Below are 26314 nucleotides of genomic sequence, written 5' to 3'. Positions count from 1 at the left end.
GCTCTAAACAGAAGGCACGCCGTGCTGAGGAGGTTAGATCTCTGTGAGCTGCCTCTAAGTCCCTTTGCTGGCGCGCTGCTGGAGGTGACGTCTGCGGGAGCAGGCAGCGGAGCCGGATGGGTGAGCGTCTGCTGACCTACTTCAGCCGCAGTGACCCACGTGAGCTTAACCTGGTTACGGAGCAGCCCTGCTAACCTCACCCGCTTCCCCTCGCAGTGAGTTACCAGGTTTGAGGGGGCGGTAATCTCCGGCGATGAGCCGCTGAGGGGAGTGATGTGTTTCTTGGGTAAGTGCGCTCCCAGCCTGAGGAGCAGAACCGTCTGCGAATACGAAATCTCTTTCCAAGGCGTATTGGGTTTTTGCAGAAGTGAATCCGATCCGACTATAGAGAATGTGTCTGGTCCTCTTGCGGTCATCTTGTTGAAAACTAAAGTCTTGTTTTAACAGCAGACTCGAGTCAATACATCGTCTTTGCCCCTCACAAGGGTTTGTTTGAGGTTGTACGTAGGTATTATCCTGTGCGCTGCACAGCACTTTGGGTGCTGCGTGTTACTTTCAAGAGCCCCGGGTTGGACGCTTGATAGCATTTAAAGGTCTGATCCCAGAACAGGAGAGTGTAGGAAGAGGTGATGTTGTTTTGCGTCGTAGAAATACGAGGGTAAATATTTTCAACTGTTTTAAAGGGATGTTACTCATGCAAAATTCTGGGTTTACTGATTTTGTTTTGTGACTGTCCTAGGCTTTCGGGCAGGCCCACACCAACCACAAGAAGGTAGCGGCAGATGGAGAGAGCAGAGAGGAGACCTTGATTCAGGAATCAGCTACCAAGGAGGAGTACTACATGAAGAAGGTTATGGAGTTGCAGACAGAACTGAAGCAGCTCAGAAACGTCCTTGCCAACACTCAGTCTGAAAATGAACGCCTTAATTCTGTTGCACAGGAACTGAGAGAGGTGAGTGAAGGTGCACTGTGTGTGCCACAGCCTGTGGCGTGGTTATGCTTTCTTGTGCCGTGTGGCCAAAATAAGGAGGATTCTTGAGCTGATTGATATCTGCTTAATACCGGTAGCTGCTAAGATGAGTTGTTATTTGAAAGGCAAAAGAATTGGTTTAGTCCAAGCATCGAGATGCTTTGGACATGCTTTTTCTGCATCACACCCACTATGTATTTTCTGGCCACAAAATATTTGCAGCATTATTTCCCCTTCTATCAATTTTTCCACCCTAACTTCTAAGGAGATGGGAGTGTAACAAAACCCTGAAATGCACAGAAGGAGTAATAGTAAAGTTTGTAGTCTTGAGTTTTCTCTCATGAAAGTGATGACTTTTACTTTTTCATAGATTGATTAACTTACTACCTCGAAGTGTCTTTGACCTTTTGTTGGTTTAGTATTGCAACTGCCTACTTCTGAGGGGAAGTAATCACCGAGAAACTGACTTAAAAAGTTTAGTTACCGAAGAAATCTATAGGTCAGCAGGAGTCTCTGTGGGACTGATGGAGAAAAGATTGTTTTGAGGGCTGAAACCTCTGAGTAAAAGTTGCAGAGACTGTAAATCACAGATGGATGTGGTAAAGAAACAACGATTATTATTCATGAGCTTTCTTGCACCTTTCTTTGAAGCGCTGGGTCCTAGTCCTGTTTAGCCTTGTGATAGCTGACTGGCCTTCCCTGCCGAGAGGGAGTACGTCTTAATCTCGACATATTCTACATGGCCACAGCCGAAAACAGAAACGTCTCATTTGATTTCTTTAGGACGTAGTAGCAAATACGTAGATAATATTTGCTGGTGGAGTACTTATGTGGAGATGTGAGGGTTCAGTAATACCACTCTTGGGGATATAACAGAGAAGGAGATTTGTGGGCCAACCTGTCACAGGCAATGAAACAGGTCAGTCAAGCTCTCCTTTAATTTCATGGGTCCTGGCTGGGGGGTAACAGAGCCGGAATCAGGCTGGAACCAGTCCCTGCAAGCACACACGCAACTCTTGCCTTTATTTCCTAACCTTGAAGAGCAGCCTAAAAGAAGAAATCTGCCTGGCCTAGAGGCAGCGTTTGTGTGTGTAGCATGTCCCAAAGGCCACTCAAAAGCATGTTCGTCGGTGGATTTCAATCCAGCGCCCTGCATCTCTGTAACTGCTCCCTCTGGATGCTGCCACCTTTCAGCCACCTTTGCCTGGGGCTGTGTTCTGCTTCATACGACCCTCGGATAAGCTCTTAGTTTGCAAAGTTTTAGGGTGGGTTTGTTCTTGCGCTTCATCCTTCCACCTCACCCACGCACCCTTTTGTACGAACATGCTTGAGTGAGGTGGACCCTGGTGAGAGCTGAAGAGTGCAGGAAGGGGGAAAGTGTGTTATGTCAGGTGTCTTGTGAAGATTTTAGGGTTTTTTTTTTAAAGAAATTATTCTAGTTTTATATATATATATTTATATATATATGCACAAGGTTTCTTCTGCTGCATGTGGGAAGGTGCATTTAATTACTCAACTAGAAATAAAGGCTGATGATAATTAACCAGATATGACTGATTTTAGGAACTGAACTCAGTGAGAGAAAAATGCAAATCAAGCCCTAATGTGATAAATAACTGCAACCTTACACTTAGGAGTTTCTTGTATCATCTCAGGGCCGTGTTCTTCCCTTGCCTTTTTTATAGCCTAGCTCTTTCCTCTGCTACTGGTAAACTGTGGTGGTGTGAAGAGGTAAGGAGGAGGAAAAGAAATGGTGTGAAAGACTTAGCATTCAACTGAAAGCAGCTGGGCCACTTGACCATCTGTGGTTTGGGTTTCTCTTCCTGTCAAGATGCCCAGTTGTTTATTGCATTTGGGTTTTGCGTTTTGGTCTGAATTTTCTTAGAACTAGTGGTAGGAAACGGTGACGCAAGGTGTGTGAACAGAGCTGCCGACCTCCTTCTGGCGCACAAAAAAGCTGAGTCAACATGATTGGCAAGATGAGCAGCGTGGTTTTCCCCCGTCCTTGTTGCCGTGCTTGGCTTTAGGCTGTCTCAGGGTCCAAGTTTTACGCTGATGTTAATCCAGGGAGAGACTCCATGCTCTGAAGAACGCTGCTGGAGTCTGAAAGTGTTGGGCCTGAAGGTGGAGTGTGATCTCCTGTTTCATACTGCAGAGACGTGGTGTAAATTCCTTCCTTCATTTTTTCTGACTGCCGATGAAAGAAAAACTACCGTGGCTCTTCTCTGTCTCGTAGGGAATGTTTGTGGCAGATTTAGTCTTTCTAGTGTGTATTTTGGAAATCCTGTATTGTTGCCTATTGAGAGGACTGACTGCAAGAGCAGGAAACTTCACTTCCATTGTAACCGTTCTGGATTTGATCCAAGTAGGAGGAGGGATGTGGAAAATGCTTGACTCTGTCCAGGCAGAGCTCTTCAGCTGTCGAAACTAAAAGGAAGTTTAAAAAAAATAAAGAAAAAAGAAAAAGTCAGGAAATCAACGAAGGCCAAATCTCTGCTTTGTTGTTAAGGGAGGTTTGCTTGTGAGGGCAGGCTGCAGAAGTTTTTTATGTGCTGTTTTGCAGCTACCTGGTACCATACAGAGTTTTAGTGTTGCTTTTTTGAAAAAGACTGTTCAGCCTGTAGTAGGGGCACAGGGAGGGTGGTCGAGCCCATCGGCCAGCAGCTCCTGCTGAGGTGCTGGGGGCGTGTTGGAACAAGTTGTTGACCTGAAGCACTTGGGTGTGCGTTTGAAACCCAGTGTTTAAGATGCCGTCGTTCCTTTTGTGTCTTCTCAGGACACTTGCACAGAAGCAACAAGTTGTTTTCAGAAGGAGATGAGTGACATTCAGCACCCCTGGAGCTGCTGTAGCAGATGCAAGTGGTTTTGACGCTCTCCGTTCAATTATCTAACTCTGGCCTGTTGAGACAGGCCACGGGGTGTTACCAGTTCTGAATTCTGCTGCAGTCATTTGCTAGCTCAGCAGCTCCTGTGTCCTGGAAGAGTCACTGGAAGGAGTAATTGCTCCTGAGTAATTGCTAATTGCTATTCCTTTTTAATCTTCTTTAATCTCTCCTGTGTTTTAGTGGCACCAAAACAGATTTCACAGGGTTATTTGGCTGTGAAGTCATGAGGCAGCCGTGCCCGGTAGAAGCTGAAAAATAAATGAGCGATTCTTTCCCAGGAAAGTAAATAGTGTTCTGGTTATGTAAACTAAAGAGGAAAATATATTTTAATGTGTGTGCTTCTATACGCTAAGCTGACATGGCCATGGTACGTTATAATAGTGTGTGTCAGGCATAACGAACACCACGCAGGGACCTGGCCCTGCTGTGCATGAAGGACACTCTCCCACTTTTTTTTCCTGTTAGTAATGGTGGGATTTTCAGGTTTGTGTTAAACACTGGCACACGATTATTTATCCTGGGTTGTGTTTGTTTTTAGACCTCTGTAAACATCTTGGGTTTCTCCTTTCTTCTTACTCTCCCGTCTCACATTGGAGGAATTGATCATGAGTTTGTTCTTCCAGAATCAAAAATGACTCTAACCGCCTTCTTGCTCTAGTCATATCCTGTAAATAAGTTCATGGCATGTGGAACTCACTTGTGCTCTCAGAGTAAACCTAAAAACCTAACCAACCAGCCCCGACACCTTTATTCTGCAGTGAAGACTCACAACTTGATCTCTGGTCGTTGGTAGCTGGATGCTTCGCTGAGGGGCACACGAAGATCATTGCCTGATTACGTTCTCTGATGACAGCAGATCCAGGTGGAAGCTGATCTTCAGGCCCTGAGAATGTAAGATGCACTGTGTTATCTACCGATCAGGCCACTTTGACCATGACATGTGCAGTGATGCAGTTGCTTGCATCTGTCTCTCCACATGCTTGCCCCTAGTGCTGGTGCTTGTATCAGTTTATTTGGCCTTGCGGTTAAAATGTGTGAAGAGAGGTGGGAGAGACATTGCTGGGAATCCCAGGACGTAGTCTGTTCAAAATATTTGACTTCTATTTTTTGGAGCCAGTGTTTTCACCATGATAGGCCAATAAGTTCTTTGTTAGTCATGACCCTGTCTGCTCAGAGCAATGACGGCCGATGGGTCCTTTATAAATACTCAGTAACTGATTGCTGGAGCTCTCCGGGTTTCCGTAACATCACTGGCGAAGGACAAGTATTCCTAAAGTTATGATTACACTTTCCTTTCCCACCAGGATTTATAGCTAAGATGCTGAATCGTCCTTTGTGTTGTTTTCTCTTTCTCCCCTTGGCCACACCAGTAACAGGAAGATGCACAACCGACCTCCCCTGCGGCTGAGGAAGGAAAGCCTCCGTGTTGTACGTTCCCTAAATGCTGCATCAGGAGCCGTGCTTAAAGAAGGCATGGGTTTTGTTATAGAAGGGAATGAGCGGAAACAACATCTTATTGTGCTCTAAATTACCCATGGTGCACTGCTGGGATGTGGCCAGAAGTGTGTTCAAGCAGTTTATTACAAAGTATTCTAGATTTTGAAGTCCTGTGGTGCGTGTAATCTGTCGTGTATTTCTGTATTTTATCAAGAGGGCTCACTCTTCGTTTTCTTTAGCTAAGTGGAGGAAGGAGGGATACATTCTTGGTGCAATGAAATCACATGGAATTCTCCATGCTATTGCTGTAATACTTGTGGACATATTGCAAATGTCAAAAAAACCTGAGGCAATGTTAATCACGTAGCAAAAAATATGCTTGTGGAGACCCTCTGTACACGCTTGCATAGTATAAACTAAATGACCTCCCCCAGTGTCCAGTCTGTGCTGCTGCATATGTAAGTGAACAGCTTAGGGAAGGGTGAGTGTGGAAAGATTTGTCTTTCCTAATAAGAATCTTGGAGAAGAAGGGAAGAAAAAGTTACTTGATCTTTGCTACGAGGACAGGCTGCGAGAGCTGGGAGTGTTCAGTCTGGAAAAGAGAAGACTTGGGGGGGACCTAATAGCTGCCTTCCAATACCTGAAGGGAACCTACAGGAAGGCTGGGGAGGGACTTTTTACAAGAGTGTCCACTGACAGGACAAGGGGAAATGGGTTTAAGTTGAAGGAGAATAGATTTAGATTGGACCTTTGGAATAAATTCTTCAGTACGAGGGCGGCAAGACTTTGGAATAAATTGCCCAGAGATGCTGTGGCTGCCCCCTCCCTGGAGGTGTTTCAGGCCCGGGTGGACGGAGCCTTGAGTAGCCTGATCTAGTTGAGAGGCGTCCCTGCCCATGACAGGGAGGTTGGACAAGATGAGCTCTAAGGTCCCTTCCAGCCTAGGCCAGTCTAGGGTTCTTTAGAGGAGTTCTTTGCAAGCAGGAAGGACAGTAGGGGAGGAGGATTGGCAGCTTGTAAAAGTGGGAAGAGTGGAAAAAGTGGTCAGAGATGTAAATGGCATTAAAATGATGTCAAACGTAGAAAACGGGGAAAAGGCAGATTTTTCATCGGCCATATGACTTGGAGGAAGGGAAAGGAAGATGGCTTCAGTGGTAATCTTTGGGTTAGTTGGAGTGAAGGTGGCTGAGAAGCTCATGGTAGACTTGGTTGCTGTGGAGCAATGGAATTTGGAGTTTTGGTGGTATAAGAGCTTTGACTGCACTTCAGGAAGGTGTAAATAAAGGCTTTTCTATAAACCTTGCCTCTAGGAGGTATGGAGAGTTGGAGACCCCGTGGAGACAGAATGAGTTGAGAGAGAAATTCATCATGGTCACCAAAGAAACGGGAGCGCAGGGCTGTGATCTAGAGGAAGAGACAAGAAGAAAAACAAGGGTTGGGGTGGAATGTGGACAAAGAGCAAGGAGCAAGCTCCTTTTGTTTAAGGAGCTAAACTAAAAAAGAAAAATAATCAACTGCAGAATACGGTGAGCTTTGCTAGAAAGCCCCGGTAGCAGGGCTGTGGGGTTGGTTTGTGCTTCAGCCTCGTCTACCAGATGAAGCAGCCCGAGTGCTCATATTCCTACCATGCAGTCCAGCAGCCCTTAGAAGATACTCATTGATTCGTTGCTGGTTTTTTGAACTGTGCGTACAGCAGCCTCTTTAAATAATGCTAAAATACACTGAAAGAGTGACGTCAAGTGAGCGGCGTGGCTGGAAATCATCTGCGAGACGTGCTCCAAATGTCCAAGTGGCTGCTGCGGATTGGTAAAGCTCCATTTCTAAAAGCAAAGCAGTGACGAGCCCATCACATTTAGTGTGCGGGACTAGACTTTTGAAAGAATTAAGGTTATGATGGGAATAGTTTTATTTCGATTTTTCTTTCTTTCTTTCTTTTTTTTTTTAATTTTTGAAAATGTCGTTTGTGCAGTGCAGGAAGTTCAGAGGCAGCGATAACCGTACGATAGCGGCATGCTGCTGCGTGCTGGCTCAGCACATTGCAGATGGCAGCTGTTCTCTTCCCACCTTTTTATTTTCATTGAAGTTGATTTTTATACTGACAGCTTCTTTTTTTTTCTTTCCTTTTTTTTTAAAAAAAGAATAAGCTGAGTATTTTTACAAGGAAGTTCTGCATGTCATTTGTGTCCATCTGAAACACAGTAAAAATCCGTTCCAAAGAAGACGGATTGTCGTGGAAATTCAGTTGATGTGCTTTGCACGTATTCAAGGAGGCATCTGCTCGTGATTTCTCTATTGTTGTTGTTCACTGATATATTCAGATGAAAGATGTTAACAACAGTGTTTTTCTTGCTGTAATGGCTGCTGCCTGGGAACTCAGTGTCCAAAACAGAATTCATGCTGAATATTGAGGAGATGAAACCATTTGAACACTGTGTGTTTTCAGATTTCAGACTGTGAAGAAACATTAAAATAAAATCTTGTTCTTTCGACATCATAAAACTCTTAATGTGATTCTCGAAGTTTCAAATAGTAGTTAAGATTCCACGATAGTCCATTGTTTGGGAATTAACCTGGTAGCGTGCTTGCTGGGGGATCTTTTCATTGTCGTGTTCTAATTAAATTGCTGGGTGCCTGTTGGTGCTGCAGTAACAGCAGGGTGAGTCTGTCTGTTTAGACACAACTCCTCGACCTTCGTTAGGACCTTTGCTCTGCCCGAGGTTTCTGCCTGGAGCAGTTGAGGCAGAAAGACTCTTGTCTGCAGCTGTAATCTTTTAACAGATGTAAAATCAATATGTGCAATTAAAAGAGCAGCTGGAAATGCTTTAATCAGTGAAACAATGGCTTGAAGTTACTTTGCAAACTTAGAGGCGATTTAGATTAAATTTTTTTTTTTCCCCCTCCCTGCTTAGTGAAAACTTCCGCTTCTCTGGCGGTGTGGGTTTAGGCTGCAGAAGCAGAGAGATTGCTTTGTCTGTGCTTGGCACTGCTTCCATTCAAGTACGTGACCCTTGGCAGTCTATCCAAGCGAGATTTGTTTGGGTCAGGTTGGCATTTTTTATTTTTTTATTAAATAGGAAAGAGCATGTACTACTGTATGCCTCGAAGCAGCACTGTAATATACCTGGGAAAAAAATTCCTTTATTTCACCTCGTAGTTGTGTGCTGATAGAACTGCACGCTGAGATTTATTTTCAGGTCACATACAGTAGGGTTTTGAAAACAGGGCTTGGGCAGAAGCACGAAGAGGCAGTGAGGGGATGTGTCTGTAGCATCACAAATAAGATTGCTGTGCTGGTTTTTGTGGCTATATCAAAATTCTTTTTTTTTTTAACACCTATGTTTTGGTTTTTAAGTTTAATTTTGATGTACTTTACTGATACTCCTCTTCATACTTTTTTTAGGTGAAATAAGTTTGGGGTGGTAATGTATTAAATTTCCCTCCCCAGCTCCCCATAAATGCCCACTGGATCATCTGCAGATGAATGCAGAAGTCTAGGGGTTTTTAACTGACATTGCTTAGTATTCTTTTTCTTTATTTCATTAGTGAGTGTAGCTAACTCGTTAACCCCTACTCATTTTTAGCATTTGATTGCCCAGAGGAGGTGTCGGCTGCTCTAGCAGTTGAGCAGATGAGAGAAGCCCAGGGTAGGTGGCATTCCCTGAACCAAAGCTCCCTGTCCTCTGTGTGCCTGGCACTGCCCTGAGCTCTTCCTGGGCTCCCCAAAACCGAAGGGGAAGCACAGAATGGAATGACCAGGTCTTGAGTAACAGTGTGCGATGAAATCCCAGCTGCATCTGCGCGGTCTGGAAGCCAGAGAGGTATCACTGGTTTTTTTCTTATCTGGGTTATCCTGACTCTCCATTGCTGGAGGGATTGAAAAGACTGGTAAGTAACTGGTTTGGATTTGGATTCCGAGAATTTCCAAGCAAGTTTATGGTGTTTCAGTGGTGTGGCCAACGTGAACGCCATCGGCAGCCCTAGGACCGTTGGACAGCTGATGCCATACAGGCAGCTGTGTCACTGACAGCTAACTGCTTCCAGGAACTGAGTGCCACCACTGCGACCGTCATGGTATTTTGCTCTAAAATGCAGAATAAAGAATGGAGAGCAACCCTTTTTGTGTCGTGGTGATGGCAGTGTACGTTCCGGTGGTTGTTCTGACAGACCTGTTTGATCTTCACAACGTCTCAGAGGAACTTGGACAAAAGCTCTTGTGGAAGGAAAAGCTAGCATGAGGTCAATGAACGTAGCTTTTTTTCCAGGACAGAGAGACTCTGCTGCTGCTGCCGCCAGTTTTGCCTACATGTGGATTTTTATACAGGATAATTTTGGGATGATATATGACATCAGGTCTTAGGAAGAGAATCTCTTTTTTTTTATAGAAAGAGGGCATTGTGTTATTCTATTAAGGCCAAAGATTGATTTTTATTTTTTTCCCCTTGCTTTATAGAAATAAAAGTCAGTGGCCTTACAGCAGACACAAAGTTTGACTTTGAGCATGGAGCCGAGAAAATGGTATCTTGCTAGTTACTGGTGGCCAGCTTGAGTGGTAGAGTATTGTGCGCACAACTTGGCTGCTCCCTCCAAAGCTTGTCCTGCAAAGAGGAGGCTGCTGTGGCGTAAATATATTCAGAACAACTGACCCACTGGTGGTTTGGGCTTTTGAAAGCCACTTGTAGTTGCAAGATACCAGTCAAGAGACAAAGGAAATCGTGAAGGCAGCATTTAGTCATTATTTGACCAAGATCCAGTTCCTATGTCCCCACATCTGTTTCTGTAGTAAACAAGCCAGATGTAACATGCTGTCTGACGTGCAACTGTGAAAAGGGAGGGAGGTTTCATCCTTTAGTCCTAATATATATGAAGTAATTGCATGAAGTCATCAGAAAGCTATTAAAGTCTGTCCTGCTAAGTGGTAAACAAGGCTGCCGAAAGAAAATCTGAGCTACTTGGGTCCTGCTCCTGGTGCAGCCTGCAGGTTGTCTGATGGAAAACAGAAATGCCGGCTGGGATACGACAGCAGCTGGGGTTATGCCCATCCTGATGCTCTCCTGCTCCGTCCTGGCTTTCTGTCCTCACTTGATCCTTTTCTCTTGCCAGACATGTTGCCTCTAGGTCAATACAACTTATACACAGCAACTTAATTTGGAAAAAAAATTGCACTGGGGACACTTTTCGCAATTGGTGCAGTTGGTGTGGAAGTCAGTGAGTTGTGTGTGAAGTGTTACTGGAAAACGTGGCTGCTAGATTAGAAAACAGCTACTACTTTGATTTGGGAATGCTGAGTGGTCCTGATCTCACAGCATGAACTGTGCTAGAGCCTGATGCTGCTCATTTTGGGAGCTGTTCCTGCAGCCAAAACACATGGAGCCCCTGGCAGAAGCTGGCTGTTTGTGTGAGTGAAGACTGGTAGGACTGTGGTGCTAGCAGATCCTGCTCTGGGAGCAGAGTTAAGGCAGTGTTTTATCTCCAGTATCACAGTATAGAGCTCACTGTATCCACCAGTTGTGTTTCCTACGGCTCGGGAGTGCTTTGAGCGTTTCTGACAGCCCCAGGTGCTGCTTCAAAATGTGAGGGTGAACCTGGCGGGCATTCCTTTAGGTTGGACTGGGGGTGGGTGTCATTTAATGACTCGCACCATGTCCCTCTCACCCTTTGGGGCTCCCAGGCAGCTGCTTCTTCTCTGCTTTACTCTGGCCTGTAAAGGGAAAATCTCTTTTTTCATTATTTTTTTAATCTGTAAGGCTTCCATATCATATTACTTGATATTACAGCATTTTCCTTTATTCCATGGCATTTTCTGAAAAGAAGCACTACTTCCATAATCGAAATGTGAAGCGAAAAATCTTTCATGTGCCTCTGCTCTTTATCAAGCGATATCTTAGGTATCATTAATGTAGGCAGAGAACCCCTTTGGGTTTTAGGTCATTAAAATTGCTTGAAATAGTGATGGAGCTATAAGCCAGTGGTGTGGAGATGATTGTATCTCGGTAGGATTGGGTAGTGTAAGCTGAGCATTTTGCACGTTCGGGAGGTGTGGCACCTTGTGAAAATAGGCCACTAATGCTGGGAGTATAAATTTAGCCAAAGCTTTCATCTCATGCTTTACATATAAATGAGTTATGGTGATATTAAGTCAGTAGGAGACCTCTAATCTTTCATAGCTATACTAACTTTGACTTCTTGTTGATACTGTTTTAATTGTAAATTTTTCCAGGTCTAAGAGATTTGTGGTATCTCGTGCTGAAGGCTGTACACTTGCTCCTGACCTGCTCCTAGCATTAAATCTGCTCCAGAGAGACTGTTGCCACTGGAAACAGTTAATGGAGACATGAAAGTAGACTTTTTAATATTGCAGTAAGAAATACGGATAAGAAAATAAATAAACCTCCAACAGACCTTGTAACAGAGGAGGGGTAGGCTTCAATTAATAAGAGAAGCATTGAAAATGTGGTTTGGGCTGCTGGCGTGGAGCACAGTGTGGTTTTATTCTGGTGTGGGAGGATTTTTATCGATAATCATCACAGATTAACAGAAAGGTGATAAAGTAAAACAACAGAAGTAACAATAAAACAGTGAGTTGGCACCTCAGTGGATACAATCCCTATTCTGACATGTTGTGCTTGTGTTGCGAGCCGTGTTCCAGCAGCGTGCTTGCTCTTGAGATGAGTGTCTTTCTGAAACCAGAGATTTAGGCCAGTTTCTAGGTAAGGCAATTGGTCTGGTTTGAGTTTGCTACCAAATTATTGCAGTGAATCGTGTGTGTGTGTTTGATTCTCCTAAGACACCTGGTTCGTTAGAGAAGTCTAGATTACGTGCCTCAGTTGGGGAAACAAAACTGGGAGACCTTTCAAGGATCTGAAATAAATTTCAGCAGAGTACTCCTTCAAAGCTTACTTTATTGGTCTCGTGTTCTGTAACTCCTTAGAGCCATCACAGCTTTTCCAGGCAGAGCAGTATCTCACGTGCAGGTTTTATTGCTGTTTTCTGTTAAGGAGTGCAGATGTAGGGGAACGACTGATTTTGGTTATTAGCTCTTAATAAGCAGTTCCAAACTGAAATACAAAACCCCCTATGTTTGATGTCACAGTATAGTTTATGTTTGTTTTTTCCTGATTAAATTAGAGCTACTAATTGAAATCCATCTTTGGTATCTTTTTATTCCCTGAAGTATGGGCTGCAGACAGAAGCACGGAGGAGGCAGCGATGACTCTTTATGCTTCTTGTGTAAGTCTAGCTGGTTTGTTGTTCATTTTGTGTTCCTGGCAGCGTGCTTCATCTTTCAAGTCCCTTGCTAGTTTGCATCCGTAGAGAGAACGACTGCAGTTGGAGCTTGAGTTCAGATATTCCTGAGGTACATCCGAGTTCAGCTGTGCCCCAGGGAATGACATCTGTGTGCCCTCCCAAACCTGGGGCAATGAGAGGCAAGCCCTTGAATGTTGATTCAGTTACTGAGCACTTTTCTTCCATCTTCTTTCAGCTTGAGGGAGGCTTGTTGAAACAACCTCAAGCTTATTTCATTAGCATCTGAAAATACAAACACAGTGCATGGAAAACCCCTCCAAAGCTGCTGGCTGAGGCTGCAGGCAGGCAGTTTTCCTGGGGTGTGGTGGGCAAGGCTGCCGTTGAGCATTGCCCGTCTCTGCAGGTGGTTGCTTGGGGACACTGTGGGTGGCAGTGACTTTCTCGGTCACTTGGCTTCACCAGCTGTTCTGGAGGTACAAACTGGAAGGCCTCGGAAGGGTTAAATGTTTTCCGTGTGGCAGTGAAGGACATGGAAAGCCGCCAAGCATTTAGGTTTGAGATTTGAAAAGCAGCTGGAGTTCGACTGCTCTTAGCAAGCAATTCCGGGGGGAAAAGCCTGTAATAATAACGTTACACAGCGCCATTCATAACCCCGTTGTTAACTTGGGGGCAGCTTTTCCATCCAGACTCCCACGCTCGGCTGGAGCTGAGGTGCAGAGCCCAGGCTCACTCGGCGCTGCAGGAGGACAAGCCCAGGTCTCCGAAGAAGAAGGGTCAGTTTTATAGGCTTTTTAAATCCATCACATATAAAAATGAGCCGTTTTTGAAGCTCTGGGAGCTTCCCTCCGTGTGCTCCCAGCCACCCTTCTTCTTCGGAGATGTGGGCTCCAGGACACGCTGTGGTGACTGAGTTTCTCTAATATAGTGCCGAAAAGAAGGCCACGACAGTGCATTGTTCTCCGGTGTTGCGATAAACCCATCCTTAATGTGGCAGCTTCACAAAGCTTTTTATTTAATGGTATGCCAAAAAAAATCAATAAATCTCAAGCTGAGTGTATTAGAAAGGTGGTTCCCCAACTAAATCAGAGCTAAAGAAAACCCTGAGACACGTATCCATAGTAAGATGCTTTGTCATGGGGTAGATGTTTGGATACTGAGAAGATGTGCATGCACCGAAATTTCCGTGTAGGTGCATGTCTTGCATTAATGGTTCAGAGCTAGTGGGAGCATTATGTGTATAATTCATAATAAATAGCTAGTATACTCTTTTCCCCATTTGGTGCCAGGGAATAAATGTGCTGCGAGTTGCCCATATGCCACCTCTTCTTCCCTGCCATCTCTTATTTGTGTTGCCCGCAGGGGACTCGTCATGGAGTTCAACCTGACTGTGCTTGGGAACACTTGGTGTGCCTCAGGAATTAGAGCTCTTCAGATCTTGTCTCCTAGTCCAATTAATAAAAAGTAAGGCTGCAGCTTTGCTGGGAAAGAGACATCAGATCAGATTAGCTCAGTAACTCCAAATGCTTTAAATGTAGGAAAACCTCGAACGGGGTCAGGTGAGGAACTTCTCTGGTAAGTCCTTTTTTAGTGTTAGTTGCAGAACAACCCAGGGTGCTCACAAAGGGGTTCCTGGTGCAGTATTTGGGAGGCTCTTGCTGCGTTCCTGAGCTGTGCTGGGAGCACAGGGCCGCTCCAGCGGCATCGGAGCGTAGCTGGGATTTGTGTGAGAGCGCTGGGGACAAGGGCTGTGCTGATGGGCTTGGAGCTTCTCGTGTGCTTTTCACTATTGGGTTGGGGTTTTTTGGGGGGGGAGGAGGAAAAGGGGTTTTTCTTTTTGGTGTTGGGGTTTTTTTGTTTGTTTTTCCAGAGTGAAGTGATATTTCGGAGAGGCACCTGGAAAAGAAGGGAGACTTTGACCAAGATATGAGTCATCTCTCTCTTGGTTGTTTTGTGGGGTTTTTTTCACTCAGTATTTTTTTCTGTATGAAACGCAATTAAAGCTTGACTTTGCTTTTGAAAACACACAAACAAAACACTGTTTCTTCTACTTCTGAGTGACCCTGGTGCTCCACCTTCTTCTGTCCTTCCCTATTTCTCTCTTCTCCGCCTGCAGTGGCGCTTAGAAAGCTTAGCTTGGAAAGCTTCACAGCTTTCTGAACTTTCACAGCTTACAAAGTCGAGCAGCTTTTCAGCAGATAGACCGTGTCGTGCTATGACTTGCAACAAAGAGTGGAGAAAAGTCCAAACTGTAGTTCAGTGTAATATCTTCATTTTTTCACCAGTGAGTTGTGTGAACAAGTCACTGAAGCCAAGTGCTATGAATTCCAGAAAGCACAGTCCGACCGATGCAGAGAGTGGCTTTGTCGACTGGTTGTCTGGTTTTTCTTTTGACTGTGTTTGTGTTGTAAAACACTGCTGAGAGCATCTTAACCTTTCTGGCACTTATAGGAACTGTTTTCTTTGTAGTTCCCCATGCAGTGTTTAGAGAAGACCACACAGCTGCTGGGTACAATTAGAAAAAGCGAAGGTTTGTATCCAGAGCGTGGTCCGTGCCTGGTGGGTAGGACCAGAGGGGGATGTCTGTGGCTCAAACTCAGTTGAAGTATGAAAGTTGTGATAAGTACGGTTGAGTAACTCACTGACTGTCATATGTCACCCAGAATAGTTGAATGCAGTCATAAACACAAATTTGGGGTGGTAGTTTTTGTATATATTTTTTTTTTTATGTATAGAAAACAGCCAGGCGCAGCGATACCTGTAACTGTCAGTCTCCAGAAGAGTTGTTTTAATTTCCTGGCATTCCACATGTGGAATACATGTGCTTATTGTGGTAGAGCCTGAATTCCATACAGGGGTTATATGGGAAATAAAATGGTGTCTTTTCCCAACTTGAGGTTGCCTGAGCCATGGTACCTACAGCTGATTTATTTATAAATCTTTCCTTGTATAACAGAGCATCTTGTGCTGTACTGACACCTGTGCACGCAGGATGCTGGAGGTGCAGGTGGGATTGGAGGCAGAACCAGGCCACCATGGCATTTCTTCACCACATAAATAAATACGTAAATGTTTCTATACTGCCTTATATTTCTCCTATTGTAAGAACAGACTGCACAAAATTCTAGAAACAAGTAGCTCTTGTAGCTCCTGTGTCTGAGGAAGATGAGAGGGAAGAGGCCATCGTTAGGAGGTGGGTGTGGATCTGCCTCTCCACCCCAAAAGCCTGATCTTGTTATTGCAGTAGTGCGAGTTCAGATTTTCAAACCTTTTGCTGATAAACAGTTGGATGTAATGGAACATTTAATCTGTTTTCTCTCAAATATTTGTGTTCTGTTTAGTATCTATGATACAAAAAATAGAAATTTAAAAGCCTGTAATTTGAGAACTAGGGGAACATTATTTTTGGTTTCTTATGCAATCTAATTTTATATCCCAGCCCTAAATTACAGTTACACAATACTTGCCACAGGACTACGGTCGTCACAGATGGCAAAGGCAGGCAGTAAAATCAGATGGGCAGCTGTGAATTTCACACAAAACTTGCAACTGCTAAATAATGGAACCTGTTAGTTTTTTGGGTGTCTAGTGATTGACCTGAAGTTTTCTTTTTGTGCATAGAAGAGCTTTATGGTCCATATTTGGAGTTCTTAATTTCACTGTTGGTACTTAGGGTAGATGAGTTAGCTCTGTGGTTGGCTCTTCCAGAGGGACAGCTGTAAGTATGAAGGAGGCGTTCAGAAAAATATTGGCTGAAGTACCTCCTTCAGAAAAGTGCCAAATGCCCTGAGTTACGTGTCCAAGGATTAGTCACCCCAATTTTCACGCTGCTATTTAATAAAATGTTTAAGAGGTGGTGTTGTATTGATTATTTTGATGGACTTGGTAGTGTTAGGTTAACAGTTGGACTCGATAATTTTAAGGGTCTTTTCCAACATAAGTGATTCTGTGAGTCTATAATTTTCTTCTCCCCACAACAACAGAATACATGTGAATTGCCGTTCTTTCTGCCTGCACTGCATTTCTTCATCCTTTTCTGTGAATCCTTCACGTGAAGAACAAGAGGGAATGATGACATCTAGAAGTATTTACTGCATGAAACACTAAATCTTATTCTAATATTAGTCGTTAATTTGGGCAAACTAAGTCTTGACTCTTGATGACATAACGACATGGAAAATGAGGTGTGAGCGTGTTGACTATAGTGAGGAATTCGAACTGACCCGTGACCTCCTGAGCTGGTGGAGCTCAGGGTGACAAACCCTGCTGGTGACACAGCATCGCTTGCAAGACCAGCCCTGGGCTGGTGTCAGATTGGTGGTTGGACTTGATGATCCCAGAGGTCTTTTCCAGCCTCAACAATTCTGTGATTCTAGCACCAGTGCTGCTCGGAGGGGCCCTTTGCAGAACTCTTCGGAGGCAAAGCCGAGAGGTTGAGAACGCTGAAGACACGCTCTCCAGCAGCAGGAGGGGGTATTCTGTGGCCTTTGGATCGGGCCAAATCACTTTCAGATTGCAGCCTTTTCCTGAGCAGGATGGAGGGGAGGCTTCTGCATGGCAGGAACATTCTCTAGGTCAAGAAGTTGAGGGGTTTTGTCAGGTAGATGAGCACTCAACAGGATTTTATAGTCATCAGTTCTCCATATAGCGCTAATGATATTTTAAAGGGCTGTATGATTCGCTTGGGTGGAGGTGTGAGTTCCTCTAGCTGAGAGCCCAGCCAGGCATGCCCCTGCTCCAGCTCCCTTTTCTCCTCCCTGCTTGGGGGTGACTCAAGGCAGAGGAGAAAGAAGAAGCCACTAAGATACTGAAGCAGCAAGAGTGACGGAAACGTTCAAACTCATTGGTTTGTAAAACAACACCTGTGAGAACATGTGCTATGTGTGTGTCTTGAAATACATGAATACCACGTGCTGTATGGGTCATAGAAAAGTCTGACGAAGGAAGGATGCAGTAGCTTGTTTCCTGCAGAAATAAATCCCGCCTTTTGGTCAGTTATAGGAGCTGGCGTGGCATCCTGTTTAACTTTGCAGCTTGCACATTTATTTGGCAAGAAAATGCTAAAGGCAAAGCGAACGTGCAGTTTGCTAAACAGCCAATAAATCTGGGTTGTATATTCCTTCCCCGGTCAGGAAACCAGGGAGCTATTTTTAAATCTGGCCTTCCTGTACACATTGAAATAGAATGATTTTTCTTGTGCTAGGCAGAGCACGACAATACTTTCCCATTAAGTAACGAGCTCTTAGTGTTGCTCTGAATTAAATGGGCAGGATTGGACAGAAACCATTCTTTCTTCAAAAAAGGCCAACTCCAGTGATTTCTCCAGGCATTGACCTCGGCAAAGATTAGATCATCCAGGGAGGAAGAGGAGCAAAGCACCCTGAATGGTGGGGAGAGAAGCTCGCCAGTAGCTTCGTGGGAGGTCTTTCGTTGCATTTCACTTCCTCAGAAACGGGGAAAATTACAGATACAAACCTCCTAATTTGTACGAAACTCAGCTTGATGCAAGAGCCTTTTGCAATCCTGAGTGTTAAACAGTTGGGATTCTCTGGCTGGAGGCTTTTCCTGCCAAGGGCAGGAGGTCTTCACTGCAGTTGTTAAGGAGAAAGTTGGGCAGTGAATTCACGTCAGCCTGTAGCCTTCGGCTACCTGCGGCCCCGGGTTTGTGTGAAGATAGAGGCGACACCCACCAAGGCACGGAATGTGGAACGGAGCAACTTTTCGCGTGCGTTGCTGTACTGCAGTGCCTGGTTTCAGCAATTAATGTTTATTTTAGCCTCTCGGTGTGCTGCAAGGCAGTGCTCTTCATTGCTCAGAATAAGCAGACAAGTTTATATAGTCTAATTTTCACCTGACATGTATAATTTAAATATATCGGTCTTAACAGCGGCAGGTGATTCTGTGTTGGTGTTCAGAACGTGCCAGGTTCAAGTCTTGGCACGCGCTCCTGCTGCAAACATTTCCTTTATCTCTCGGCTTCCTGAGGGCGCCTGTTAATACCTGTGTTGGATTTACTTGGGCTGTGTTCCTGCCACACGCTTGCGAGGGGACTGAGGCTGTCTTTCATTCACTGCTGATGTTCTGGTTTCTACGCAGAAGTGGAGAACGCGAAGGGAATCTGAGTTGGTGTACCAGAGGGTGAAGCTTTCATGGCTAGGCTGCTGGACAGGTGAAAACAGAAATAACATATCATAACCCAGCTGGCCGAATGGGTAGGCTGCCTCTTTCCCGAGCCTGTGTTTGTTTTGCGCTGGTTTAGAACGGTTTGAGGAGCCATCCTGTCACTTCCCGGCTACGGCTGCTAAAACATCTGGATGCTATTTCTGTAGGCAACTGTGTTGCCTTTTTGCTTATCTCCGAAAATACTTCTGCTAATGTTTTAAAACAAAGTGGAAAATATGTTCTAATTAGGTGTTTAAAGATGTGGTTCAAAGGAAAGTAATGCTGGAAGAAAATGAGAGGTAAGTACAGTGAGCTATTCACACAGCTGGCTATGTGTAGGTCAATTTATTTAAGTGTCTGTGCATATTCACAAAAGATCTAAAGATTGTACTACACCAGTATATTGATTTTTTTACTACTTATCTACCCCAAAACAATAATGGTGATTTAGTTTTTTATATATATGTATGTAGTTTTTCTTTAAGGTCTTATACGTAAGTCTTGGAGCTGAGAGGAGGGAACATTTTATAAGTCAACCACAGTTGTTACGTCTTTTGACCTGGGACCTTGGGTTTCTATGCTTTAACTTGGTGTCTTTCTCCAAAAGGATTCTTTAGAATGTATTCCCAAATTTTTGCGCTGGGCATAAGGAAAAGGTCTGTTGAAAAGCAGCAGCAAATACATGTCCAAATAACATCTAGGGTCAATCTGCCTATCTCTTGTGAAAAGACTCACAACATCAGCGTGGATGCCGCTTTCCTTGCTTGCTCATTTAGTTTTCCTTGAATTAAGGGTGAGAATTTGCAAGAAAACAAAGTTCATCTGTTGTGTAAATGACTAATTTTACTGTAATTGTTTTGGAGGGGAAGAGTTTCTGTTTAAAGATAATTTAATTGATTAGTGCATGTAAGGAGAGGTAAAACTTTGAAATTGAATTGTAGCTGATAAATCACCACCTTTGGGGGTTTCTTTGTTTTTCTAGGTCAATCAGAATGTGGAGATCCAAAGGACTCGTCTTCGAGATGATATTAAGGAATATAAGTTCAGAGAAGCGCGTTTGTTGCAAGACTACACTGAGCTTGAGGAGGAAAACATCTGTCTCCAGAAACAAGTGTCTGTCCTGAAGCAAAATCAGGCAAGTTTTCAAAACAGTGAGCACTGCTTTGGTAGCACCAGTTAATTCCTGTGTTATGGCATGGTTCTGTCTCTTTTGAACATCCAATCACTTCTGCTCTGTGTTTCTATTACTTTTAGTACCCAAAATTGTCCTAAAGTGTCTGAGTCCTTTCTGACTCGTTCTATAGCCAGTCTGCTGTGTTACTTGGTTTAGGTTTTTTGCTACACTAGTTTTTCCAGTGTCTCTTTAAATAGCATCCATCCATCCATCCTCTTCTGCAGTATCTCTGGCTGGGGGCATTTTTGACCATATGTCTTTATTGCTACTTAGTGCTTGTATTACTTCAGCTCTGTACTCCTCCCCTCCTCTGGCTACTGTCATTAAGCATGGACTGCTGGTAGGGGTGCTCTGTGCCATCAGATCTGTGTGACCGCTCGTCCGAAAAGTTTGGTTTGCAGAGTTCCAGCTATTTTCAGAATTTTAGAAAACTGCATTTTTGGAACAACTCAGTTTCCCTGCGTTGTCATTTCATAGAACAGTTTGAGTTGGAAGGGACCTTAAAGATCATCTCCTTCCAGCCCCCCTGCCATGGGCAGGGACACCTCTCTACCACCAGCCCAGGCTGCTCCAAGCCCCGTCCAACCTGGCCTTGGGCACTTCCCGGGAGGGGACATCAACAACTTCTCTGGGCAACCGGCTCCAGTGTCTCACCGCTCTTACAGAAAATAATTTCTTTCAAATATCTAATCAAAATCTACTTTTTCTTTTTTGTTTTTGGTGGAGGCAATTAGATTAGATGTGGTCCTTGGCAGGGTTTACTTATCTTCATCTGTCAGTTGGGGACTAACTATTTTTATTCTTCATACACCTGTCAGTCTCATTGTGGAAAATGCTCGAGGTTCAGTTGAAAAAATGGCATAATATTCCTGAAATAAAAGCTCTTGAGGAAAACAGTGGTGTTAATACCGTCTGTTGTAATGAGCACATAGCGAAAGTTTATCAGGATTTCCTTCAGAACTGCTCTAGTGTTCTGAGTGAAAGCTGCCCTGCCAAGCAAGGTATTGGGGATATTGATTGTATTTCACTTATCTCCAGGGGAAACTCCATGTTGGTGTTTATCACTTTAGCCTCACTGATGTGCCCCAAACGGGTTTCCAGGTTGGGCCTGGAATATATTTATTCATTTGATTATGTATATTCCTGGTCTAAGTAAGCTGTTTTGTGTGCCCTGATGTCCTGCAGTCAGGATGCAGGGGCTAGAGCAGGTAGTGATCTGCTAAAATCCAGCCTCTGCAGTTGGTTACTTTTTTTTTTTTTTTTTACATTTTTGGCATCTCATCAGTTGTAATCAGAGGAGCAAGTGAAAGTTTCCCAGCTTCATGCTCATGTTCGAAAAGAATGATAGTTGAGAATGCTGTCATTCTAGCCCGAGCCAAATTTAACCTCAGATGCTATCTAAATTACTGTGTTTGTGTTCTGGAACCTTTGAAAATAGAGTCCAACCTTCAATATTTCAGCTCAGTGGGCATACATAGAACCGAGAGCTAATTCTTTTCATCACCATGGATCACTTCATTTTCTACCTTGTCCTAATTCTACTTGATGAATTTTAAGAAGCTTTAATAATTCTACTGACATAACCAGAAGAAGCCATGAAAATTTCCTAGGCTTAACTTGTAAAACTGAATTAACATGATTGGTTCTTGGTTTTAAAATCAGATGTGGTTCAGCATTACCATATTGGTGTACATTGACATCTAAAATTCCTTTAGCAGTTGGCAAAAATAAATAGTGTCATATATCACGTGGTATGTTTTCCTTTCTTTCAAGGTAACTAAAAGCTAAAAACTTCTAATTAAAAATTCTTCATGCTTGTTTGTTTTTACTTTTTCCCCTAAGGGATTCAAAATTTTATACTAATGGTTCATGTTTGTGATTTCAGTGCAAGACAGGTTTTAAAAAAAGCAATTTTACAGGTAAAAACTTTTTCAGCGTGCCATCAGATTTCATGTAGCAGCACTGAATCTGAAGTGTAGAGTGTGAATTGTAGCGCTCGCAAGATGGGCTGGAAGGATGGTAACAGAAATTATAAAAGCATTTTATTTTGAATGTGTAAAAGCAGGCTTTGACTGCTGGGTGCATCCCAACGGTTTGAAGCCCAGTAGCATATTCTAAGAGCAGTGCAGCAGAGTGTCAGAAGCACAGCTTTGCCATGCTGGGTTTTGGAAATGTCGAGCTTTAATTTGTGGGAAAGTTGGCCAGGGAATCTGTCAATCAAACAGAGGAAGAGTTTGCATAAATGCTAGGAAAACCTGGTTTGTGCTTCTTCTGTATCAGGCACTGTGTTTCCCACCTGTCTTAATTAACGTGGAATAGATCAGCTTGTTTGATGGTTTGCATAGAAATTCTATTCCATGGTCTCTGCAGGTAAACTGTGTATGCAGTGTTTACACTCTTAGTGCCGAAACTAGAGTCCAGAACTGAAATTGTTGTTGCCATATTTAGCCAAATCGACATTCAGAAGTAAAATTCCTGGGTGCCTTGCAGGCAGATATTTTCATTAGGGTGTTGGGTTTTTTTCCCCTCCATTTTTATATCTGCAGGTGGAGTTTGAAGGCCTGAAGCATGAAATCAAAAGGCTCGAAGAGGAAACGGAATTTCTCAACAGCCAGCTGGAAGATGCCATAAGGTTGAAGGAGATCTCCGAGCGCCAGCTCGAGGAGGCCTTAGAGACCCTGAAGACGGAGCGGGAGCAGAAGAACAATCTGCGTAAGGAGCTCTCTCACTACATGAACATCAACGACTCCATGTACAACAGCCACCTGAACATCTCGTTGGATGGACTGAAGTTCAGCGATGAAGCCACCGAGCCCAATAACGATGAAATCATGAACGGATTCGAGCAAAACTGCCTCAGCAAACTCAGCAATGGCAAGAATAGTTCGTCAACACCTAAGAAAAATGAAAGCTTTCCTCCAGCCCCCAGTCTTGTTTCAGATCTTCTGAGTGAATTAAATATTTCTGAAATCCAGAAGCTGAAACAACAGCTTGTACAGGTACGTAGATTTCCTAAACAGCTATGTGCTTCCAAAGAGCTGCTGGAGTTCATCTGGATTGTGATTTCAGGCTTTTTAAGATCTCATGTGGCCACCATACAGTATGTAAAGACTCTGATTTAGAATTTGAAGATGTTAAATGTTTGTCAGTGAAAAGGCATTGCTTTTTAAATTCTTTTTTCTTTGCAGTCGTGTCCCGTGTTTGGAGAAAGGTTTAATGCACCTTCTGTGGGATGCATGCTGTGTCTGCTTCATTATGTCAGTAGTGGGAAAGATAGTGTTTTGTTCAAAAATTGATAGTTACTTCATCTTCGTCAAAAGGGGTTTTGTAAACTGAAACTATGTTCTGTAATTAGTTCAAAGAATGTGAAGCTTTAATCTGCACCAGGCATTTCTATGTTGTTTGTGCTGTCAGGAGGTTGGAGAGTTTGAAACAAGGTACATGTTTGTGTTGTCTAGAAATGTTTTCAAGTTTTGTGAAGCATTTTCTGAGTCTTCTGTAAGAAAAAGCCCTCGTGGGGGAAAAAAAAAAAAAGTTGGATTTCTTCAAAGTGAGACCTTTCAGAGCAGAAACTTGAAACTCTCATGAAGCTGCAAGCTTCCACCATAGACTAGCTGCATGTTTTCTAATATTTACTTGATTATCTGCAAGATAGAACAGCAAACTTTAGCTAATCTTCAGCTGAAAGGATGTTTTCACAATATGACCACCGGCTCTGGAAGACATTGGTCAAATTGGTCAAATTTTGAAGGGGAACTGAGAAAGAATTGGTAAGGCAACCCTGTGCTCAAGATAGTTTTAAAATAAATTAAATAACCTTTTCCGTAATGTGCAAGTCATCAGATTTCTCTAACCATGTGGACCTTGGCTAAGTTGTTGTCTCTTACAAGAAAACCATTTAAGTGTTTGATGAAGAGGAGGCTGAGGGGGGATCTCATCACGCTCTACAATTACTTGAAAGGACATTGTAGAGAGGTTGGTGCTGGTCTCTTCTCACAGGTCATTAGGGACAGAACCAGGGGGAATGGTTGCAAGTTGCAACAGGGCAGGTTTAGGCTGGACGTTAGGAAGAAATTCTTCATGGACATTAGGAAGAAATTCTGTGCAGAAAGAGTGGTCAGACCCTGGAACAGACTGCTTGGGGAGGGGGTTGAGTCGCCATCCCTGGGTGTGTTCAAGTGTCGTTTAGATGTGGTGTTGGGTGAGATGGTTTAGGGGTGAGCTTGTAGTGTAGGGTCAGTGGTTGGACTTGATGATCCCGAGGGTCTTTTCCAACCTGAATTGTTCTGTGATTCTGGGATTCTGTGATGCAGTTTCCTTTACATAGATGCCTGTGTTCATGCATTTCAGATGGAAAGAGAAAAGGTGAACCTGTTAACAACGCTACAGGAATCTCAGAAACAGCTGGAAAATACGCGGGGCGCCCTCTCAGAGCAGCATGAGAAAGTTGGCAGACTCACCGAAAACCTGAATGCAATGAAGAAGCTCCAGGTCAGCAAGGAACGTCAGTCTGCCCTTGACAACGAGAAGGACCGAGACAGCCACGAAGATGGAGACTATTATGAAGTTGACATCAATGGCCCAGAGATCCTGGAGTGCAAGTACAAAGTGGCTGTGTCAGAGATTAGTGACCTGAAAGAAGAGCTCAAAAATCTTAAGGCCAAATACAAAGAATGTGAGTCCAAGTATGAGGAAGAGAAGAGCAGGTATGAGACCGAGAGCCAAGCTTTCACTGAGAAGATCACCTCATTAGAAAAGTCCAGTAGGCATGATAGAGAGCAAGTGGCCAGACTGGAGAAAGAGCTGAAGAAAGTCAGTGATGTTGCTGGAGAAACACAGGGCAGCCTCAGTGTGGCCCAAGATGAACTGGTCACCTTCAGTGAAGAACTGGCCAATTTATACCACCATGTCTGCATGTGCAACAATGAAACCCCAAACAGAGTGATGCTGGATTACTACAAGGAAGGTAAAGGTGGACGCAGCAGTCCGGAGGCCAAGGGAAGGAGGTCTCCCATTCTTCTTTCTAAAGGGCTGTTAACTATCGAGCTAGGAAAGGCAGAGAATGGAAGCAGTGACAGCAGCCCCTCTCCAGTGTCGTCTCTGCCATCTCCTGTGTCAGATCCTCGGAAGGAACCGATGAACATTTACAACTTGATCGCTATAATCCGAGATCAGATCAAACACCTGCAAGCTGCTGTGGACAGAACAACCGAGTTGTCCAGGCAGCGTGTTGCCACTCAAGAACTCGGGCCAGTGGTGGACAAGGACAAGGAAGCTCTCATGGAGGAAATCCTGAAGCTGAAGTCCCTGCTGAGCACCAAGAGAGAACAGATAGCTACTCTGAGAACTGTGCTGAAGGCCAACAAGCAGGTAACCAGCTCTTACAGATGTGGAGGTTAATAATGTTGAGGAATTAGGTCATAAAGACAAGAGATTTATCCTTGAGGTCATGCTGCCCTACCCTCGACTCAATGGGGCTTTTGTTACTGATTTTTTCGGTACGGGCTGAAGCAGGCTGTTCCGTTAGGGGCACACAGATGTCCTGCTGTAGAGCTGAGCTGAGGCTTTAACTGAATTTTGCTTGTCGCATACTCATGAGACAAGACTCACTAAGCTTAAGGGAGCTTCAGTCTACTGCCTGTCTGAATTGTATCACATTTTACAGACTGTAAGACACCTAAAATGAAGAGGTAAATCTTATTTTCTAGTTGAAAGAATCCCAGTGGTTACTCTTAAAGAGATCTTACGCTTAAGTATTCTTCGGTCTCAAATTGCAGAATAAAAGAAAGCCTTCTGAGATGAGGATGGGATAAAAGAACATGGTCAAGATAACAGGGGCGTAGGGTAGAATTAGTCTTTGGGGATTGGGCTGTGCTTTTTGATACGTGTTAGCAATGCAGTAGATGAAAATAACTACTGTTAAGACACCATGTGACAGGCTTCATTGTCTCCTCTCAAGTTAAAGTAATGCACATTGAAGTTGTCTTTAAAAAAAACGCCAAAAATGCATAGTGTTGCTTGAGAAATATATATGTACTTTCGATTTTCTTTTGCACATTTTAACAAAGATGTCCTGAAACGAAAGATAGGCAAAATGCTCTACACTTTAGAGAACTGGGCAAGTGATGATGTGTTTAGAGGTACTGAATTGACTATTTTGTTCTTCCTGTTGAAGTATGTAAAGTTTAACAGCGGGAGATCGGTGTCACTGAATTTATATTCTGTAACTTCCTAGATGCTGCTGTGTGGTTAATGGGAGTAGGAGACACATCTGTCTGATCCATTTCCACTGTTCAGAAACGAATTTTTTAATCTGTACAAGGAAAGTTTGCCAGAAGTTTAACGTTCGAGTACAAAGTAAAAGTTGCATTATGTGAATAGTGATTAGAAATCTCTTTGCCAGCCCCTTTGTGAAGAGTTCCATTAACTAGTTCATTTCTGTTC

The 26314-nt window shown here is 43.8% G+C and overlaps 1 protein-coding gene across 1 annotated transcript in view; it reads left to right on the top strand.

Moving 5' to 3' along the window:
- Positions 1-745: 745 nt before the first annotated feature.
- BICD2 (bicaudal D homolog 2 (Drosophila)) overlaps positions 746-26314 on the top strand; it is a 38062-nt gene continuing 12493 nt past the window's right edge. Inside the window, exons 1-4 of the mRNA XM_009878970.1 lie at positions 746-952; positions 19679-19831; positions 22417-22869; positions 24221-25240. Of these exons, the coding sequence (XP_009877272.1) occupies positions 842-952; positions 19679-19831; positions 22417-22869; positions 24221-25240 (1737 nt within the window). The 5' untranslated portion in view covers positions 746-841. The remainder of the gene's footprint in view (positions 953-19678; positions 19832-22416; positions 22870-24220; positions 25241-26314) is intronic.

The sequence above is a fragment of the Apaloderma vittatum genome, unplaced genomic scaffold, assembly GCF_000703405.1.
Source record: "Apaloderma vittatum isolate BGI_N311 unplaced genomic scaffold, ASM70340v1 scaffold15821, whole genome shotgun sequence".
Taxonomy (NCBI): domain Eukaryota; kingdom Metazoa; phylum Chordata; class Aves; order Trogoniformes; family Trogonidae; genus Apaloderma; species Apaloderma vittatum.
The sequence above is the reverse complement of the archived record's forward strand: the minus strand, read 5'-3'. Positions and strand labels throughout refer to the sequence as shown.